Source organism: Grammomys surdaster, unplaced genomic scaffold, assembly GCF_004785775.1.
Source record: "Grammomys surdaster isolate TR1022 unplaced genomic scaffold, NIH_TR_1.0 220, whole genome shotgun sequence".
Taxonomy (NCBI): domain Eukaryota; kingdom Metazoa; phylum Chordata; class Mammalia; order Rodentia; family Muridae; genus Grammomys; species Grammomys surdaster.
In genome coordinates this window covers 5,781,600-5,804,147 of record NW_021604665.1, presented here as the reverse complement: position 1 = coordinate 5,804,147, position 22,548 = coordinate 5,781,600, and the positions used below count along the sequence as shown (strand labels likewise).

At 42.0% G+C, this 22,548-nt stretch overlaps 1 protein-coding gene across 1 annotated transcript in view; it reads left to right on the top strand.

Moving 5' to 3' along the window:
- Positions 1-21,987, top strand: part of Eogt (EGF domain specific O-linked N-acetylglucosamine transferase) — a 29,336-nt gene extending 7,349 nt beyond the window's left edge. The window contains exons 7-17 of the mRNA XM_028773040.1: positions 75-179; positions 3,103-3,209; positions 6,520-6,623; positions 11,084-11,176; positions 11,681-11,752; positions 11,847-11,933; positions 12,947-13,015; positions 15,936-15,997; positions 18,045-18,164; positions 19,211-19,313; positions 19,808-21,987. Coding sequence (XP_028628873.1) covers positions 75-179; positions 3,103-3,209; positions 6,520-6,623; positions 11,084-11,176; positions 11,681-11,752; positions 11,847-11,933; positions 12,947-13,015; positions 15,936-15,997; positions 18,045-18,164; positions 19,211-19,313; positions 19,808-19,954 — 1,069 coding nt within the window. The 3' untranslated portion in view covers positions 19,955-21,987. The remainder of the gene's footprint in view (positions 1-74; positions 180-3,102; positions 3,210-6,519; positions 6,624-11,083; positions 11,177-11,680; positions 11,753-11,846; positions 11,934-12,946; positions 13,016-15,935; positions 15,998-18,044; positions 18,165-19,210; positions 19,314-19,807) is intronic.
- The last annotated feature ends 561 nt before the right edge of the window (positions 21,988-22,548 follow it).

The following is a 22,548-nucleotide window of genomic DNA, read 5'->3' as shown; positions in this document are numbered from 1 at the left end:
GAAAACTTTCCAGCTCAATATTTATTTATTTATTTATTTATTTATTTATTTATTTATTTATTTATATTCACTAGATTCAAGGAAGATTTCCTTCAGGGTGGTGAAATTGGAGGATACTGTAAACTTGACAGTCACGCACTGGTGTCTGAAGGTCACCGCAAAAGCCCTTTGCAGTCTTGGTAACATGATTTTATTTCCTAAAAAATATGTCTCTAAAGTATTTGTATTTGTTTTGGCACTTGTAGATTTTAGTTTTTGAGGATTTATTTTGTGTATATGAGCATACCATAGCTTTCTTCAGACACACCAGAAGAAGCCATCAGATCCCATTACAGATTGTTGTGAGCCTCCATGTGGTTTTTACATTGAACTCAGGACCTCTGAAAGAGCAGTCAGTGCTCTTAACAGCCGGGCCATCTCTCCAGCCCCCATGCTCATAGGTTTTGGATGGGACTCTGAAATGAATAAAGTTACCTGAGTTGTACAGACATAAGCTTCTGAGGAGTGCCAGGGCCACTCAGTTTAGTTGGAAGTTAAAATGAAAGTCTATGAAATTTTAAAAAGTGGGTATTAGAATTCGCTGTTTGTAAATGAAAGAGAAAGTATTTGACACAATGTATTAGTAACTCATATTTTCTGTATGTGCTTTCGGAAGCACAGTTTATAAAAGTGCTACCCCGCCCTCAGGTATGGAGTTTGGTTAGTGAGAAAGTCAGCCCACCCATGTAACTTTTGTTCAGAGCATGGCTAACACCCTAGGCACTCCTGCTGGCCTTACCCGACCTTCTTCTTTCTGAAACCAGATGCTACCCCAACTCATACCATCATTGATGAGATTGTGAACTCTAAAACTTTATTGTTTTAAACTTTATTGAACCATTTGAGGCTCATGGGAAATTTAAACAACATGTAAGACTTTCCATTGGACCATTCATTGCTCCAGCTGCCTGGAATGATAGATGTTTCATTTAACCATCGCGCTGTTACCAAAGGCAGGAAACAGTCATTATTAGAGTCTTATTAACACATATATGTGGGTTTCTCCCGGGCTTATATAGACACTTATTTTTTTCCAAATCTGTACTTTAGAAAATGTATATCCCATGTCTAGGGACATATGACCACTGCCCTATTTAGGATGCAAAATCCATGGAAGCTCATGCACTTTCATTATAATTATATGGGCTTCTCTTACGTAAAGTTAATTTCTCAAGTCATTCATGCCGAGCAAAATATTAGAAATAATAACCTAACCTTCCCTTATATGGTAGTGGTCAATTTGTTAGGCGGTTTATCTGGGGACCTAGCTGATTGTTACAGAGAGATGTGTCTTCTATTCTGCAAGGCACTTTCATTCCTAGTTCATGTTGATATCTGATTCTATATTATAGCCCCTCAGGGCATAATTGTCTTATTTATCACTGGGTAACACATTATCCTAGAATATACCCTAGGGCATAGTTATATTTATTATTTATTGCTGTTACAGATTATTCTGAAGTAAAGCAAATGACATTTAGTAGCTCAGCCTGTTGTGATGTCAGAGTGAGAGCAGCTCAGCAGGGCCTCACGAAGCTGCAGTCAGGCTGTTGGACTGGGTGGGGCTATTGCCATCACTAGGCCAAGCTTGGCGTGAGAACTTGACTTCTGAGCTCACCAGGGCTGATCTCGGAGCCTTGATTTCTGTCTGACTATGGACCAGAAGATTTGTTTTTTGCCATATGGGTCTCTTACTAGTGCTACTCACACACAGCATGGTAGCCATGGCTTCCTCAAGAGCATGAGGATACACACACACACACACACACACACACAGACACACACGCACACACACACGCTGCAGTGTTGTGTAACCTGACTTCAGCAGTGACATGCTACTATGCCCTGTTGGTTAGAAGTAAGCCATTGAGTTATGACCATATTCAAGGGGGAGGGAGGCATTCATTTCCACTTTTTTTTTCTTCTTCTAACAAAAAGGTTTTTGTTTTTGTGTTTTTGAAACAAGATCTTGCTATGTAATCCCAGGATGACCAAGAACTTATGATCCTCCTGCCTCAGCTTCCTGACTGCTGGGATTACAGATATGTGATATTATATTTATCTCACTTACCTTTTGAAGGGAAAAATACTAAAGAACTTGTGTAGCTGAGGTGATGGCTCAGTGGGTTAAGTGTTTGTCCCTGAAGCTTGAGGACCTGAGTTCTAATCCTCAATATCCACATAAAATAATCCTGGCACAGTGATGCACAGCTGTAATCCTGATGGGATGTAATCCAGCTGTAGTCCAGTCAGTCTGGCTGAGCCTGCAAGGTCCAGGTTTGGAGACAGATCCTGTCTAAAAACAACAAGGTAGAGTGTGATTGAGGAAGACATCCTAGCACTAAGCTCTGGCGTCTGTGTGATGAAGGGGAGCTCATTTGTATACAAGAAAGGACAGAAGGGCAGAAAAGAGGGAGGGGTGAAGAGAAGGAGGGAAAGACTCAGGAATGTATTTTTTAAACTGCCATGGTGTTTTTACACTGTGCTCTGAACGATTCTGTTTAATATATTTCACATGACCTGTGATCTCACGGAGGGCTGAGGTGACCTTTACTCACAGCTGTAGATGTTCCTCTTCACATGCTGGTGTCTGTCATTTGTCCAGCCTCTACACATGTGTTCCAGTCTCAAGGAAGCTTCCCTGTCTTCAGTCTTTCTGAGGCTCTAGGTCATTTTGGAATATGATCTTTCTCAGAATCCAAGAAGTCTCTGGGCAAGTTCCTATGGCCCATCCATCTTTTCCTTTAAGTCCCCAAATGACAAGACACCTTGTTGAATCTCGGTTAATACATCAGTTTTTTTTTGTTTTTCATTTTGTGATGGCTTCCCAATTGACATGTCTGATCTGACGTGATAGCCTGAAATTCTAAATCATTTTTGTTCCTGTCTCAACATTAAACTGGGATTTAGAGTCAATAATTTTAGCAAATTAAGGAAGGTTCTCTGTGGGACTGCCTTGTACTAGAAATAAAATCCACGTCATGAGCAGGTCCCAGGTTATGGTGTTACAGCAGAACGTTTAAAAGAATCGCTTTTAAATTATCTCACAATTCACAATTCCAGGTTTGCTGAGCTACAAGGCTACACTCAGCTCAATTTCAGGCCTATAGAAGATGCTAAATGTGACATTGTAGTTGAAAAACCAACATATTTTATGAAACTAGATGCAGGTGAGAATTTACTTTGTATTTTACTTGTGTATTGATTGATGTATCTATTTTTTTAAAGATTCTTTATGTTTTTACTTTATGAGTGTGCCTATTTTTATCTGCATGTACGTCTGTGCTTCACATTCATGCAGTGCCCGTGGAGGCCAGAAGAGGGCGTTGGATCCTCTGGAACGTCGTGAGCTACCTTTACATGAACTGACCCAGGTTCTCAGCAAGAACAGGCAGTGCTCTCAGCCACTGAGCTGTTTCCTCAGCCCCACATCTATTTCTTTATGTGCTTGCAGTAGTTTTCTGTGAATGTGTTGAAAGTGGTGTGATAAGTCTTTTTTGCTTCCTCTTCTGAGGTAGATGAACTGGTTACAACTTCCATATTTAAAAAAAAATTATTTTATTTATTTACATTCCAAATGTTGTTCCTCCTTCTGGGTCTCCCCTCTGCAAGCCCCGTACCCCCTCCCCTTTGCCTCTAAGCTCTCGCACCCTTCCACTCCCACCTCACCCCTCTAGCATCCCCCTGAGATGGGGAAACAAGCCTCCACAGGACCAAGCATCTCCCCTCTCATTGATGCCAGATAAGGCAATCCTCTGCTACATATGTAGTGGGAGCCATGGTCTGACTCATGTGTATATGCTTTGGTTGGTGGTTTAGTCTCTGGGAGCTCTGAATGGGTCCGATTAGTTGATACTGTTGTTCTTCCTGTGGGGTTGCAGTCCTCTTCAGCTTCTTCAGTCCTTCCAATAACTCTTCCATTGGGGTCCCCGGGCTCAGTCCATTGGTTGATTGTGAGCATCTACATCTGCCTTAAGTGTTAGCAGAGCCTCTCAGAGGGCAGCTACACCAGGCTCCTATCTATAAGCACTTCTAGGCATCAGCAATAAGTGTCAGGGTTTGGTGTCTGCAGATGGGATGAATCCCAAAGTGGGACAGTCTCTGGTTGGCCTTTCCTTCAGTCTTTGTTCCATTTTTTGTCCCTGTGTTTCCTTTAGACAGGAACAATTCTGGGTTAAAGATTTTGAGATGGGTGGATGGCCCCATTCCTTAACTGGGGCCATGCCTATCTACTGGAGGTGGTCTCTTCAGATTCTATCTACGTGCTGTAGGGTATTTTGGCTAATGTCATCCTCACTGGGTCCTGGGAGCCTCTCTCATCCCTTGTGTCTGGGACTTTCTAGTGGTTCCCCTCTTCTGTCCCCCTCCCCCGTATTCATTCATTCTCCTTGCTCTCTGAACTTCTCTTTCTCCTGTCTATTCCCATACTTGATCCTGCGCCCCCTTTTCTCCTCCCCCTTTCTTCCCCACCCAGGTCCCTCCCTCCCTTTGCCTCCCATGATTATTTTCTTCCCCCTTCTAAGTGGGATTGATGCACCCACACTTTGGCCTTTCTTCTTGTTAAACTTCATATGGTCTGTGAGTTGTATCATGGGAGTTCTGAGTTTTGGGGCTAATATCCACTTATCAGTGGGTATATACCATGTATTTCCTCAATGCTGGTGGGATTGTAAGCAGGTACAACCACTTTGGAAATCAATCTGGTGGTTCCTCAGAAAATTGGAAATAGTATGACCTGAGGATCTAGCTATACCACTCCTGGGCATATACCCAGAAGATGCTCCAACATATAACAAGGACATATGCTCCACTATGTTCATAGCAGCCTTATTTATAATAGCCAGAAGCTGGAAAGAACCCAGATGTCCCCCAACAGAGGAATGGATGCAGAAAATGTGGTTCATTTATACAATGGAATACTACTCAATTATCAAAAACAATGAATTCATGAAATTCTTTGGCAAATGAATTGAAGTCTCTCACTATTAATGTGTGGGGATCAATGTGCAATTTCCTTTTTACCTTCCTTCCTCCCTCTCTCTTCCCCTTCTTCCCTCCCTTTCTCTCTCTCTCCCTCCCTCTTCCTTCCTTCTTTCCTTCCTTCCTCCCTTCCTTTTGTTTTTTTGAGACAGGGTTTCTCTGTGACCTTGGATGTCCTAGAACTCACTCTATAGACTAGTCTGGCTTTGAACTCAGATCCACCTTCTGAGTCCTGGAATTAAAGGTGTGGACCACCACCATCAGGCCATTCTCTCTTTCTATCATTTATTTATTTAATGTGAGTGTACACATGTCACTACAAGCCACAGAACTTGTTGGGTTCAGAGGACAGTTTGCAGTAGTTGGTTCTCTCCTTTTAGTGTGGGTCCTAGGGACTGAACTCAGGTCAACGGGATGAATGGCAGTTGCTGCCCTCTGTTTTGTGTCTTTCTAGTGGCTAGCATGGAAATTAAAAATCATGACAGCTATGGCTGCTGTACTCTGACCTACTAAGCTCTTGCTCATCTTCATGAAGGTCTTACTGTGGGTCGGGCACTTGAAAATGCCGTCCTCTCTGACTTTATCCTGAGCTCACACTGCACTACAACCACTCTCCAATTCTAGTAACAAATATAAAGACTAAATGCCTTTAACTCACCTAGGGATGCTGCTCAGAACCACTAAGCTAGACTTCAACCCGGTTCTTCCAATACCAGTATTCATGCTCTGCCAACCAGAACATGAGACACTCACCTCTTTTAACTGATGGTTAGTCAGTATGTCCCCAAAAGCAGTGTAAACAGGGGCGGGACAGATAGCTCAGACTGGCTGTTCTTCCAGAGAATCTGGGTTCAATTCCTAGCACCCACATGACAGTTCATGATAGTCTGTAACCCTGGTTTCAGGAGACCCAATATCCTCTCCTGGCCTCCAAGGGTGCCAGGCATGCATGTGGTGCATAGTCATACTTGCCGACAAAACATCCATACACAGAAAACTTTTAAGAAGAATAATATAAGGAATGATTAACTATGGCAAAAAGAGACAAGAATTTTAAACTACCACAATGTTAGTAGTTGTGATTGTTGCCAGTGCCTCAGTGCACAGGTGTCATTTGGTTGATTTACAAACAAACAAACATACATACAAACAAATGAAATGAATAATCAGAAGGAATGGCTAGCTGTCAAGGCCCAAAAGTTCCCTGTGCTGTGTTGAATAGACCTACGTGCCAGAACTTAATGCTCTTTTACGTCTTGATGTGCAGGAGAAAATAAATGCATTCCTAGTTTCAAAATAACCAGTTTAACGGTAAGATTTTAAACTCAATACTTCTTCTAGTTGATGAGTACCCGTGCCTAGCCCATATTTAGGAGAAATATGTTTTCTCATTGATTTTAACTAGAAATCCAACTAACTGTATGCAGGTAGAGTGGAATCTAAAAAGCATTCGGTGAGTGTCTTTTCTTGTTTAATATGTTCTCTCTTTCCCAACACCAGGTATTAACATGTACCACCACTTCTGTGATTTCCTGAATCTCTACCTCACTCAGCATGTTAACAATTCTTTCAGTACAGATGTGTATATCGTGATGTGGGACACGGTAAGTAAGCACCCTCTCTCTCCTTTTGCGACAATTCTTTCATGCACTTCCACTGTGTGCCTCTGGCTTTGTGAAGCAGAATTTTCTAAGATGAATGTTTAAATATATGCCTAACCACACCATACTCACACATGTGTAGATGTGTTCAAATGTGTTTCTTTGGGCCCTCTGACATATATACATGCACCCTGTCAGGTATATATGGATGTATGATCTTTATTTTGTTTGGGTTTTGATTTTGTTTAGGCAGTATTTCATGTACCCCAGGCTGCCCTGAATTGACTGTGTAGCCAAGGATGACCTCTCGCATCCACTCTAGATGGCTCAGAATACAAGTATGGTGCTGGAGATTAAACCCAGGGCTTCATGCATGCTAAGCAAACACCCTGCCAGCCGAGCCCTGTCCCTTCCCATAGATAAGTGTGATCCTATGTGCTTTGAACTTTGGAAGGAGGTAGTGGATTTCCTCCCCTTGGGCACAGATTACATTCCCAAACACAGAGCTCCAGGATCTGTTCCTCTGAGACATGAGGCCTCTGATGCAAGGTGGTAGCGATTCAGTTTACTTTGCTCTTTGAATTTACTGCTCTCGCCCCTGAAGTACAACCCAGAGCCTCATGCATTCTAAGCACTCCACCACAGAGCTACACCCCAGCCCCAGTCATTTGTTTAATAGCAGCTTTCTGGTTACAGCCAGCTTCATGCTAAGTGGTCTGCTTTTTTAAGCTCACTATCTAGGGTAAATCTTACACATGTATCTAAATGGGAAGCAACGCTGTCTGGAAACGGCTAGCATGTACTGTCTGCATTTCCCCCTGAGCACAGTACACCAGTTTTACAGACAAGGAGAAAGCATTTGCAGTCCATACTTCATAGACAGTTAGCTCATAGTAGTATAACTCTGAACAGTTGTCACCACAGCTATCTCCCAGAACTCTGACATGATTTAAAGTCCTCGGTGTTGTTGGCATGCTCTTGCTCTCTTTATCTCTGGCTCTATGTGTGCTTCCATTTCCACCTTGAGTCCAGTTTTACTGTCAGTTCAGTTTCACATTTTGGCCATGTTTCTGTGAGGAAAGGGGACAGTGTCAGTCTCGTTTCTTCTTTTTTGCTTAAGTAGGCCACATCTCTCAGCAAAACACCTCTCAGCAATTCTGCAAGACTCTTATTTTAAAAGCCATTACTAAAACCACCTTCTCTCAATGGGGAATTTGGATCAGGATTTTTATTAGTGTGTTTTACAGACAGGAAACAGCAGGTGAGTGCTCTAAGGTAACACACTGAGGGGTGGAGTCAAGGAATCTCTCTGCGCTCGGAAAGCACTCTCTATGTAGTCCTCTGAAGAACTTGTGAGGTAGAGAGACACTTATCAAGTGCTTTCTAGAAGCTTTTTCATACCATCTTGCATGCCTGTTTACATCGTCCTTGAGTAGGCTGAGTTAAAGCAAGTTAGATTCTATTTGTCCTGCCTGTTGTGTGCCTGCTGGGGAAGACTAGGGTACAAGGCCACCATGAAGGTCCCTGTCAACTGGACACATGATTTTCAGGTAGTCTGACCATCATTCTGGTACGGATAAGCAGCATTCATGTAGCTGAGCAGTGTGCTTGGCTGCCCCTGGTGTTACCGCTGTTCTATGCTGGTCCTCGACCTCCTCCCTTATAACCTTTCCTCTTGGTCAGAGATGTCCTTGCTAACTTCCCAGTCAAGTTCTAATATGAGCAGCAATGCTCGGTCGCTCCAGCAGTTCAGTGCTTTAAAGGTCTGTAGGTTGCCTGGGAACGGTGCCGTGTGATTGTCTTGTCCACAGTTGAATTTCTGTTAGCAAAGCCTTCAGTTGCTGGTTCTCAACCTATGGGTCAAGACCCCCTTGGATGGTCAAGAAGGAGTCAACTAAAACCATCAGAAAACAGATATTTATATCAGTAGCAGAATTACAGTTATGAAGTTTCGGTGAAAATAGTTTCATGGTTGGGGTCACCACAACATGAGGAACAGTATTAACGGTTTGCAGCATTGAGAACCTTCGCCACAGTTAGACGTAGGCTTTTAAGAGGCTATTTCACCAGCTCAGCGCTGTCTATGACTCTCCCCTTGAAGTACTGAGCACCTCCACAAATCCATCAGCGTCCTAAGTCGTAAAAGGGCACTTCTTCACTTGTGTTGAGGATTTGAAATATCTTTGCTATATTTTTTAAAATATTCTTTTGTTTTTTAATTTTATTTATTTAATTGTGTGAGTGTCCTGCTGCATATACATTTGCAGGCCAGAAGATGGCATCAGATCCCACTATCAATGGTTGTGAGCCATCATGTAGTTGCTGGGATTTGAACTCAGGATCACAGGAAGAGCAGTCAGTGCTCTTAACCACTGAGCCATCTCTCCAGCCCTTTGCTATTCCTTTTTAATTATAGAGCTAATAACTGATTTTCATGAGGTCAACAATGCAGAAATGTGAAAGTTCTTTTTCCTTTAAGTCTCTTCTTCTCTCTCCCCAAGGAAATAAATGGAAATACAACCTTATACAAAGTTTTATCAGGGTTTGTATAAGGCTCTCTATGCATATCATTTGTATAAAGATTTATTTATATCATTATATAAAATCTGCTCTCTGAATACAAGAATGTTTTTGAATGGGGTCAGCATTTTTCCATCTGTTGGATTTTCTACATGTGTTCCTGTCTCTTCACTCTGCTCCCTGTGTTCTTGACCCTTTGACTCCATGTTTCTCTTCCTTCACCCCCCCATGTTCCTCTCCCTTCCACCCCCATGTTTCTCTCCTTTACCCCGAATTTCATTTCTTTCTGGTTCTGAGCTATGTACTGGATGTTATCAGAATCTTTTCTATATGCACTGTTCTCCCTGGGTCTATAGGAGACTAGAATAAGATCCACTCTGGACACTCGAATCCGTGGATGCTCAAGTCTTCTGTGTTAAGTTCCTATAGAATTGCATGTGTCCATGCACATCCCACTAGATGCTCTGAAATCTCCACTGGGTTACTCACATACCCCAGTATATGCAAACAGTTGTTATAGTATAGTGTCACAGAGCAAAGGTCTGTATTCATTCAGTAAAGACACAGCTCTTCTCTGAACATTTTCTATCAGTATGAGTGAACTCTCAGGTCCAGAGGGTTGAGGAGGATTGACCATGTCTTTCTCTCCACAACCTTACTTCATTACTCCTGTAGGCCCAGTCCTACAAGTGGTGTTTATGTGTCTGAAGCTCTGGGTGTGTTCAAATTTAAGACCTGCACAGGAGGAGCGTTTTTGTTTGTTTGTTTGTCACCTTGAAGAATACCCAAGGATTCTTCAGTGTGAAGTGGGAAGACATTCATCCCTTCTTCCACTGCTGGATAATTTGAATTTGGAAGACGTAGAGGTGAAGTTTCTTGAAGTGGCTATTGTTGAATAATTCACAAGAGTCCTGGGAAGGGTCCAGCCAGAATCTCTCTAATTTATCATTAAAATTTTCTTTCAGAGGCATCTTATTTTACCTAGAGTATTTAATCTCAAGAAATTGTCTAAAATTACTTCTTTTAATTACCCTTTATTTATTATTGTGCAACAGGACAATTTCACTGTAGATGGTGTTGAGGGTCTTTATTGTACCATTGCTGGAGAAACAATAAAACAATGCCTTTTTGTGTCACCATATCGGACAATTCTCCAGACCTTTGAAATAGCTGCAATAGAAGGCTAAAAATTTCAAAACCTAAAAAATTCATAATCATAAAGAGACAACGTGATGGAGAAGAAATCGCAGATTTTAAATGTATCCCTACGACTTGTGTTTCTTCCATCTCTGGGCTGAATTCTTCAGTCTAAGTCACACCATTTAAAAATGGACCAAACCTCTCCGTTTACCTGGCAGAGTTCATAATTACCTTCTACCTTCCAGAGAGGAGATGAATTTGTTAAATACACTAGAACAGGCTCCCACTGAGAAGCAGCTGTCATGGAGTATATGGGCATGAAGCCTGAGACCACAGACACAGCTTGACCCCAGTCCTGTGACTCATTAGTTCTACAATTTAGAGAAACTATTTGAGTTTATATACAGCTTCCTTGTGTATAAATTCAGGATAAGGACATTAGCTAGCTCATTAGAACTGTGGAGTTGTTTGATGAATTAATAATCTTAGAACAATGCCTGGGGACTGGAAGCATCTCAGATATTGTCAGTATTATAGGTTGTTGTATAATGCGATGTTACTAGTGACATTATTAACTCAAATGGGGTATTGTCAAATGATTTATTATTCAATGGGGGAGGATATTCATTTGATGTTTAAGCTTTCAAGCCATTTTCTCACTTTGAAAATTTCTTCCAAATGCAATCTACTTACTGTGATGGACTTTGCTCAGTGATCATATTATTGTGTGTACAAGTGGTGTCATATGCAGGGGTCCTCTTAAGCATCCTCTTGTGGCACTAACTTGGTGTTTCTACCTTCAGAGCTCTTACAGATACGGTGACCTCTTCTCCGATACCTGGAAAGCATTTACTGACTATGACATCATACATTTGAAAACCTATGATTCCAAAAAGGTACTGGAAACCTAGTGAAATGTCTTTAAATGACTGTCAAGTACAAGTGACTAACTCATATAGTAAATATTTAATTTGATTTTCTCTTAGCTGTTACCATTGGTTCTGACTGCTTGGTGTTTTGTTGTTGTTTGTTTGTTTGTTTTGTAGCAGAATTCTTGTAAATAAAGCTTAAAACCTTCAAAAGGTTTACTTTGTAAAATGAGGACTGCTGTTTTGGCACGAAGGTGCACACCTTACTGTGATGTCCTAAGATGGGTGCTTACCTTACTGTGCTGTCAGTTTTATGAATGGGGCTCACTTTATTGTGGTGTTCTATGAAAGATGCACACCTTACTGTGGTGCCATCTATCTATGAAGGGCGCACACCTTACTGTGCTGTCTATCCTATGAAGGGTGCATACCTTCCAGTGGTGTCCTGTGAAAGGTTGCACACCTTGCTATGGTGTCCTATGAGGAGCACTCACCTTACTGTAGTATCCTGTAAACTGTCTTCCTTCTTAGGTGTGTTTTAAGGAAGCTGTGTTTTCCTTGCTGCCCCGCATGCGGTATGGGCTGTTCTATAACACGCCTCTGGTAAGCATCTAAGATATCCTTAAGTTTCTAGAGATCATCTGAAATCCCAGTGCAGGAGTGTTTGCTGTCATGTGAACTGGTGCTTTTGTTTTAGATCTCTGGCTGTCAGAATACTGGATTATTCAGGGCCTTCTCCCAGCATGTGCTGCATAGACTGAACATCACTCAAGAGGGACCCAAGGTAATGGAAATGTTATCGGTTCTGAGGTAGGCTTGAGTTTTCACCTCTAATGCCATCTTTGCAGAAAAACAAATAAGCAGGAGGCAGTGTTTACTATGATAACGTTGCCGAATCTGTAATCCTCTGAATTTAGCAGTCAGTAGCCATCGCAGATAAGCTCAAGGGTACTGTAAGAATACCCTTTATTTTCCTTGTTCATTTTCTATTTCTTTACCCATATCTCCCTACCTTCTCCTATTTAACTCATGTAATCCCCACTAAAAACAATCTACTCCATCAACCAACAAAGAAGTAGTAGTGTAATGAACAGGCTTTCGTCTTCCATGGCTAAAGTGAATATACTTATATGTATTCATAATCAACATACAATAAGCATGCATGCACATTTCTAGGGTCTTATAGTTTGACACATAACACAGTGTAATTATCCAAGCACTTGTGTCACCTCAAGCATCAATCATGTCTTTGTTGTGGGAGCATTCTAAATCTTTTCTCTTAGCTTTGTTAGAACTAGTATATTATCATCAAGCCTATTAACACTACAGTGATTTTGACAGCAAACCTCAGTTCTCTTATATCTGTAATGTGTATCTAGTGGCCACTCCATTTCTATACTTCCCAGCATCCACTGTCTACTAGTGTGTCGTATTCCCCAGTCTTTTCTTGTGTCCACCTATGAGATCAGCTCCTTTAGCTTCTGCATCTGAGGGAGAACATGTGTCTGACTTACGTTAACATAATGCCTTCCGTTTCCCTCTATACTGCAATATGACATGTTTTGTCCCTGTATATTATTGAGTCATAATTCATTGTATAGATGTATTTTCTTATAATGTACATATATATTTCCTGAGGTAATGGATAATGGTTAAGGAGTCAGGCTAACATTCTCCATGTCTCCTTAGTGAGTTTCACTTCTCTGGGAAATTGCCTTTGAGATTTGGGTTGTCTTTTTTTTTTTTTTTTGGTCTGAGTATATCCAATATTATTCCAACTTTTCATTTTTATCACAGGATGGGAAAGTTCGAGTTACCATTCTTGCACGCAGCACAGAATACCGGAAAATCCTGAACCAAAATGAGGTTAGTGTTTTGGTACAAACTTTTAATAGTGACTTTGTCTTCCTTGGCTAATGGCTAATGTTCTCTCTCTCTCTCTCTCTCTCTCTCTCTCTCTCTCTCTCTCTCTCTCTCTCTCTGTGTGTGTGTGTGTGTGTGTGTGTGTTTCGTATTGCAGTAGAGGTTTTTATTTGAAATTATTTGTTTCTAGAGATACATAATGGCCTGAGCCTACTGAAATTCCTGGCTTTTAGGTTCTCCAAACTCCCACCCGATCCAGATCTGCTTTATTGTAAATGTCCACCTACACCAGCTCTAGATAGAATATGGGCAAAACCAAAGCCAGACAAGACTTACAGTCTTGTCTGGACTGCAACAGAAGGGTGAGCATTTTCCCTCCAGGCAAACTAGTAACAACATGCAAGCATGCCTTTTGAGAGATGATTGGTGTTACTTGGTATTTCCGTAGCATCCGGCAACACATACAATTGCAAGGGATTCCATCTGCTTGAGTGGGTGAATGTCTCAGAAACTGCTCCTGGGCATTCAATTCACTTCACCAGCACAAAATCATACACTGCACCCAGCCTCATACTGGACAGATAATCACGGAAGCCTAGACAATGAGACTATTCTTCACTGTTAGCCTTCTCACAGCAGATAGATGCAAGAGGAGGTTGAGTGTGCCTATGAGCCCAGACTATCAGGAAGGGGCAGGCTAGGGAATAGCATCAAACCAGTGGGAAGAAAGTTCAGGAAAAGGCCCAGCACCAGTGCCTGCTATGGTGCAGATCTGATACTTTCAGAATTCATGGGCGGACTGTACAATCGCTGCTCCCATTGGCAATCCCAAGAGCATGCTGATAGTCCTTTAAGACAGGATATGGGTTCCAAAGGGTATGCCCAACAAGGGCAATGGTACTTAGACTAACTACATTTTGACCAATGAACAGAGAATAAGACTCAGGTATGTATATAGCACAGGCTCACCTTGAACTCATTATGTGAGCCTGGCTGGTCTCGAACTCCCAATCCTACTTCTTCAGCCTCGTGAGTGCTAGGAGTATGGCCTGGTTTCCAGATAGTCTAGTTAAATGATGGTTATGGCAGACTTAGCCCAGTACAAGGTTTGTTGAGATATTGCTGTGTGACTGGAAATTAGAGAAAGGACACATTCTGGGACTTGCAGGCACATGTGATTTCTTTGATGTGAGTCTACCTCATAAATGAAGAAGGGACATGCTACCTAACTAGTTCTCTCTTGGGGGAAAAGTGATTCTTGAGAAACACTTCCGTCTTGTGACTGTGCATGTGTCATGCAGTTGTGCATACGTGTGTATAGAACGGGGTCAGCAATTCAATTGCATTCAATGATTCAGATGCACTGCTTAAGGTTGGAGATTGTGTGGTCAGGAGCACAGGGTTTGGTTCTCTCCCTCCCTTCCTCTCTCCTGTTCTCTCCTCCTTTGCCAGGGATTAAACCAAGCCTAGATCAAGGCATTTTGTAACCATTGATGTTGCTGTTGCTGTGTAGGGTCACCTAGTAGAGATGGAAACAAACCATCAGTGTCAGGGACTTTCAGAGTTATGGTACCGCTTTGACACCACGTTGCTCACGATCTGTTACTCTCTGGCTGTCAGAAGAAGAGCCAAAAGTGATTTTAGAAATTACATAGAAATAGAATTTTTTTTTCTGCTAACACTTTAGTATTTTCAAAGGTTAGAGCCCAGTGTCCTAGTGGTTTGTTTGAAATGAGACAATGGATGGAAGGAGCCATATCCGCAGAGTGTCAGGAGCACTGTGTCCCCTCATCCTCAAAGCACCAGGTGCTCTGAGGTGAGAAGAAATGAGGTGAGGAATTCAAAAGATACAGCCAGTCAGCATTTGAATTTAAATAGGATAAAAAGATAGACACAAATGATATGTAATGAATACAAATTGTTATCTGCAAAAAAATTAAGAAATGTTAGGCATTGGGGAGATGGCTCAGTGGGTAAAGAGGCTTGTTGTGAAAGCTAGAGGCTCTAAGTTCAAATCTCCAGCACTGACTTAGAAGTCAGGCATGCCTCATGTGTATATAACCCCAGTATTGGGGAACAGCAATATGCAGATTCTAGGAGCTCACTGGCCAGACAGTCCACCCAAAACAGTGAGCTCCAGGTTTAGTGAGAGAGCCTGTCTCAGAATATTAAAAAGAAGGGACTAGAAAAATGGCTCAATGGACAAAGTACCTGCTGTGCAGGCATGAGGACCTGAGTCTAGGTCCCCAGAACCCACGTGCAAAGCCAAGGGTGGTGGCATTCTCCACCATGGGGACTGGGAGGTGGGATGGGCAACAGAGAAGGGAGAATCTCCAAGCTCACCAACCAACCAGTCTAAGTAAATTGGAGCTTCTGGTTCAGGGAGAGGTTTTGTCTCAGAAAATACAGATTAAGATCCATGGAGGAAAGATACCTGGTGTTGATCTTGGGCCTCCAAATATATGCACACCTGAAAGCATACGTTCACACAGCCACAGTGACATGTACAACACACATACAGAACACACAGACATATACAGTACACACACAGCACACACACACACACACCACAAATTTAAAAATACAATGAAATGGAAAGTGATAGAGGACATATCTTGTTCTCTGGGTTCTGTATGCACAAACACAGGTGAGTGCACATTCACACACACACACACACACACACACACACACACACACACACACTGGGCATGTGTGGCTGGCTCCAGGACAAGTGAGGTGGAAAGATTTTCTGAGGAGCAACATGTGAAGTTGTCCTCTGTACAGGTGGGCACTCTATGAACACACACATATAAACAAAACAAATTTTAATTTAAAAAACATGAACTTTAGGATTCTTAAAAGAAAGCAGAAAAGATGGAAAACTCATTCGGCATCTTCTTTTCTTTTCTTTTTTTTTTTCCAGCTGGTAAATGCACTGAAAACAGTATCCACATTTGAAGTCCGGGTGGTTGATTATAAGTACAGGTAAGCCGGTGCCCAGGCAGGTGCGCTCATCCCTAGACTGAAGCACCCTCTGGTGGGTATTGGGCATGCTGATCCTTACAGACCAAGAAGTGACACTCAGACAATCATTAAATAAAACAGGGATGACAGAGGCCTCAAGTTCAGGGGAGCTGCCGAGCTTTCTGAGGTCTCCTGTTCTGGTACAATCTAATTATTCTAGAGAAATAATGAATCCAGATTTTTGTTTGAAATTTCTAAATTTTTAAAAGTTTGCAGCTAGAAAGAAAAGAAAGGAAAGAAGGAAGGAAGGAAGAAAGGAAGGAAAGAAGGAAGGAAGAATGCATCTCACTGATGTCTAGTCCTGTTGGTTTGAGAACAGTCACATTGCAATGGCTCTGTGTAGAAGTATATTCTCCAGGTAGAAAATGTTTAGCAGCATAAGAGCAAAGCGGGCTGGAGAGACGGTCAGTGGATAAGAGCACTTGTTGCTCTTGCAGAGCACCCAGGCTTGGTTCCCAGCATCCATTTGGTGGTGAAGCAGCTGTTTATTACACTTCCAAAGGCTCTGATGCCTTTTTCTGTTCTCTGGGGCACCAAACCCATGTATGGTACAAAGACATATATGCAGGCCAAACATGTACATCAAATAAAATGAATAAATCTAATTCTAAAAATTCAAAAAGAAAGCTCCCCAAAATAGCACAAAGAAAAAGTGAAATTTTCTCTATATACCTCATTCACCTATGATCCAGTTTGTGACTGTTGATAGTTTTTTTCCCATATTACACACACACACACACACACACACACACACACACACACACACTGTAGAGGGGTACCGGCCATAGATGTACTTCCTGCTTGGGCCTCTGCCTGCTGCTCACTCATCAGCCCCTAGTTCCTTTTTTTTTCTTTTTTTTCTTATAAGAACAACATTTAATTGGGGCTGGCTTACAGGTTCAGAGGTTCAGTCCAGTATTTTCAAGGTGGGAGCATGGCAGCCTCCAGGCAGGCATGGTGCCAAAGGAGCTCAGAGAGCTACATCTTCATCTGGATGGCACTAGGAGAAGTCTGACTTCCAGGCAACTAGGATGAGGGTTTTTTTTTTTTATATATAATTTATTTTTTTCTCAAATCGTAATTCATTCACACAGGGGTTATAAACACAGAAAGGCAGGATGTGGGGAAGGGAATGACACTGGAGTGTGGGTGATCAGGGGGCAGCCCCTTGTTCCTAACGGGATGAATCTGTGAGAATGTGATCATGAGCCGGGCGGTGGTGGCACACGCCTTTAATCCCAGCACTTGAGAGGCAGAGGCAGGCAGATTTCTGAGTTCGAGGCCAGCCTGGTCTACAGAGTGAGTTACAGGACATCCAGGGCTACACAGAGAAACCCTGTTTTGAAAAACCAAAAAAAAAAAAGAATGTGATCATGAACTGCCCAATGGGCTTCATGGCTGGAATCCCAGCACAGTGGACTGTGTGCCTCTTGTGCTAAGGTCAGAGAAATTCGAAGCTGAGAGACAGTCACTGCATGTTAGGACCTGCTGTTATGCTCCACTGGCTTCCTCTCACCTTACACAGGCAGCCGTGCTCTGAAGATGCAAAGTTCCTGTTTTACACAGTACGATGTACTGTGGTGGCTTCTTCCACTGGCACAGGAGGAAGTAGTTTTCAGCTTGGAATATGCTAATATCTTGTTAGCACTTGCTCATTTCCCTTTTCCAGGAAGAGGTGAGGGTGGGGCCTGCTGCTAGGAGCTTTGCCCAGCAGTATTAAATGCCTGTATTTGAATGGTACCTTTTATTTGGATTATATCTATTTTTGTAATTGTGTTGCTATCATGGGTCATGGTTTTCATATTATATGTTCCCTTGAAAAACAGAAATAATAGTTTGTGCTTAGGTTGTTACATTATCAAGGAATGGATTATTAAATACTTTAGTGCCTTGAAGTTGTCACAACAGTGCAGATGTGGAGTGTGACACAAGTGGATAAATACTGTCTCTGTGGGTCATGGACTAACTCCCTTCATCCCACCTTTCTTGTGTTGTCTCCATATTGCAGAGAACTCGGGTTTTTAGATCAGCTCAGGATCACGCACAACACGGACATATTTGTTGGCATGCACGGAGCTGGCCTTACCCACTTACTTTTCCTTCCGGACTGGGCTGCGGTATTCGAGCTGTGAGTACGGGTGGCAGCTTTCCACGGAGAGATCAGGGGGCAGGTTCTGAGCTAAGAGGTTTAGCCTGGGCATTAGAAAGCCTAATAAACTACTATCAAGCTACAACATGGTGGTATCTGGAAAGAAAAGCAACCTTGAGCTAAAAGGTCTGAGGTCTGCCAGCGCCCTTAAGAAGCAGAGGCTCCCTCCTCCATCCTTACAGCCTCAATGCTGCAGGATGTAATTCTGTGGTTTCCCGGACTCAGAGTTCACCACTACCTCTCAACTGTGGGCACCTCCCTCCCTGCAGTCAGTATAATTCTTGTGCTGAAAGAGAGCAGGGTGGTGCTGACAGGGATAGCAGAGAGCCCATCTCCAAAGGACTGCTTACCCAGCACTGCTGAGGCAGAGATGGGGGAGGGGAGATGAATCCCTAAGGACACTCTACAAGAAAAGGTTGTTACAAACTTCTGATACTTGGCACAACATTTTCAAGCTGTTGGTGAGGTAGAAGGTAATTGTGAATTCTGTCCTAATTCATTTGTCCTAGAGAGGGGAGGATGGAGGAAAGGAGAAAAGAAGGGGAGGTGGTGATATATGAGAGCCCAACAGACCTGGGGTGGGACTTTTGCTTCCTTCCTTAACCAGCTGCTTAACCTTGAATGTATTACCTCCCTGCATACAGGGAGGTAACATACATTTTCCATGTATGTAAAGATAATATCATACAAGACAGTCTGATTCACAAGCAGTAGGACCTATTGAATAAGGTACTCACTCTTCAGTCTTACTCTGGTCTTTACAAATTAAGGCAAGGTATTGAGAGTATTAACTTAAACTCATCTTTGCATTGCTCTTGTACCCAGGGCCTTATGCATGCAAGGCCGCAGCACACTGTCTCCCAGCCCTGAGACTGTGTGTAAAACTATCTCATTCCTGTTTGTTATTTACAAAACCTTTAGTAAGACCATATTTGGGGAGTGGGTTTTTCCCCATAGAATGTTACACACTAGGCAACCCCCTGGACAAAAGCCTCATGTTATGTATGACACTCTTGTGTCCTTAGATACAACTGTGAGGATGAGCGCTGTTACCTAGACCTGGCCAGGCTCAGAGGCATCCACTACATCACCTGGCAGAAGTCTAGCAAGGTGTTTCCTCAAGATAAGGTAACATTCAGTCAAATGGTTTGGAGTCCAGTTATTAAAATGCAAGCCATCGCTGAGCCTCCAAGATGTTCTTCTCTGTTCATCTCTTGAATATCAAGGTGTATTTTATATTTGCAAATTTAGAGAAAACCTCAACGTTGTTAAGGCGGCTCACATCAGTTTATATATAGCAGCCATCAGCAAACAGTAGCTCTGGTGGTACAAATCTGGCCCACCAATTGTTGTTGTAAATAAAGTTTTATTGGGAACCATCACATTTGCCTGCATATTGTCTGGGCTTGCTTATGCATTTCCTTGGCAGAATATCTGTGACTGAGAGCAGATGGTTGGCAGAGCTGAAACTATCATTGGGACCACTGTGGAAAAAGCTTGCCAGCCCATGTTGTACAGCATAAGTTGAAATAGTTGCTTTAGCCAAAGTAAAATGAGCTTATGACTATAGAACAGACACACCCTTGGTGACTTTGGGATTTTGTTCTGGTTTGTTTCTTCAGGGGCACCATCCAACTCTGGGGGAACACCCGAAGTTTACTAACTACTCTTTTGATGTAGAAGAATTCATGTACCTTGTCCTTCAGGCTGCGGAACACGTACTACAACACCCACAGTGGCCACTTAAGAAGAAACACGATGAACTATAGAAATGTTGAGGTTGTTTACAAGAGTGTTGGAATGCTCTGACATCCAGACTCAGAATCAGAGGAGCAAAGCAACCTGTCATATCCTACTGTAAGATGAAACATGATTTTTTACTTCTGAGTATAGCTCAGGCTGGCCTTGAACTAATGCTTCTCTTGCCTCAGCTGACTGAGTGCTCAGCTTACAGGTGTGCCCCATCAGGCCTGTCTACAGAATTACTTTTTGTATATGAAAACACAACTTCAGGACACTTTAAGTCTTCCACGTGTTTATTGTGTCATTGCTATTTATCAAAAGTATTCTTGCACTGAAAAATGTTACTTTTATAGTTCAGAGTCGGGCAGATGCCCATCGGTGCAGCAGAGCTTTCCTGTTGGGATACCAAAGTTGTCAATGTGGCTTCAGAATTGATAAGTGTGTGTGTTAACTCTAATGTGATTGTAATTCCAGAGTGTCACAGCTTGTTGTTTGTCTACTTAGATAAACTCAGAACTGTTGTTATTTGCCATTGTGTGTTCATAAATATGGTTGTAGGGTCTGGGGACATGGCTTAGTGTAGAATTCTGGCCTTGCATATATGGGTCTCTGGGTTTAATCCCTAAGCAAAACACACACACATACACACACACACACACACACACACACACTACACACTAGTCTAAGTCTTGATTCTCAGGACCAATCTATATAAGAGTGTGTTATAGTCCAGTGTTTAGTCAACTCCAGGTTACATGCATCAAGAGCCTGAAAGAATCATGCTGTTGTATTTATTAATTTGTGTTTCTATATCTCATTTCAATCATGTTCTGCCCAAATGTAATGGCAGTGTTGATAAGAACCCATCAGAACATTCTGCAGTACCGTCCCCACTGCCCCTTCAGCCATGGAGAACATTCCTGCTGACTTGGCATGAAGTCTTAGTTTCCATCAGGTCACTGTTTGTAAACACACACAGCTGTGTGTATTCACCTCTGGCAGGATGGAAGTAACCCTAGTCTTTGTAAAAACTGCCAAGTAGCCACAGGAAGACACTTTCCCTGTTAGTATTATTAATATATTAAGTAAAACCATTAAAAACACAAAAACACAGTAGACCTGTGAATTAGCCAATCAAAACAAAAGCCCCAAGAAAGTGGTACTGAGTAAACAGGATGCCTAACAGAAGGCTTTCCCTGGTCTGACTTTATTTCTTACTGTAGAGCATACAGCTCAGCGGTCAGAAACCATGGGTTTGTTCTATTGTACAGTGTGACGCTTGTGTCTTATTAACATTTGAGGTGTCTCATTTAGAAGTTACTTTTAATTTTTACAGTGCACTTAGCAAATTGCAGCCAAGGACTTCATTTTTAAATTTTAGAGAAGTGACCTACAAAATAAAATATTGGTAACTAACGCCTCCTCAGAGGTTTGCTGCCTTTCCCTTTCAGGACTTGTTAAAAGACTTGTAGACTTTATTTATTAAAATACCTTTCAAGGAAATAGTGACCCTCTATAGGCAAGACTTCTCTTTGGGTCAAAAATTGTTTGGAAAAAAATTGTAACATTAGGAATTGTTAAATGGTAGGTTTGCTTCTGTTTCAGGTGCAGAATACGAGGTAGTCAGGGGGATTGGGGGATGTTCCACAGGAAGGGGAGAGGAAGGATTGTGTTGCCCAGGTCATTGAGGATCAACATTCGAAGACTGCTTCTGGAAAACCGTCTGAATTTTCAACCTTTTACCTCATTTCAAGCAGCACAGGGACCTATACTTTTCACAGACTACCGAGGATTCCAGAAACTGAGAACAGTTTCATACTGAAACTGTATTTGAATATTTTGCATTAGAATATACTTTATATCAAGACAGCCATTTAAAATTTTAATTAATGGGATTAACTTTTTAATCAGACTTTCTGTGATCAGCAGAGGATCTTGTTGTAAAATTTAAAGATATGTAGATATGGCCCTTTTTTATTAAGTCTGTAAGGAGGTGCATTTCATTGTACATTTTGGGCATAGCTTTGGAATAAAGTTTTCTATATTTCATTTAAATATATGAACATCTTCAGGATTTTCTGTGTCTGAATGTCACATTCTAGCTTTAAAAATAATCTGGTGGCTTGCACATGATTAAAAAAATAATTAGCTCGCTGATGAAGGATTTGGTGTAATCAAAAATTATACCTTACATTTATTTAGCAGTTATATTATCTGATGCTTCCACAAATGTGGCCCCGCACAAACCTCACCAAAATAATAGGAGGACAATGGCTTCTGTTTCCAAGAGCAAATCAGAGGCTGGAGAGATGGCTCAGTGCTTAAAAGCATAGGGTGCTCTTCCAGAGGACCCAGGTTCAATTCCAAGCACCCACCTAGCAGCTCATAACTGTCTGTAATTCCAATTCCATGGGATCCAACATCCTCACACAGACATACATGCAAGAAAAATACTAATGTACATACAACAAAAAATAAATCATTGGCAGAGTGGTGGTGGTGCATGCCTTTAATCTCAGTACTCAGGAGGAGGCAGAAGCAAGAAACTCACTATGAGTTTGAGGCCAGCGTGGTGTACAGAGTGAGTTCCAGGACTGCATAGAAAAATGCTGTCTTAAAA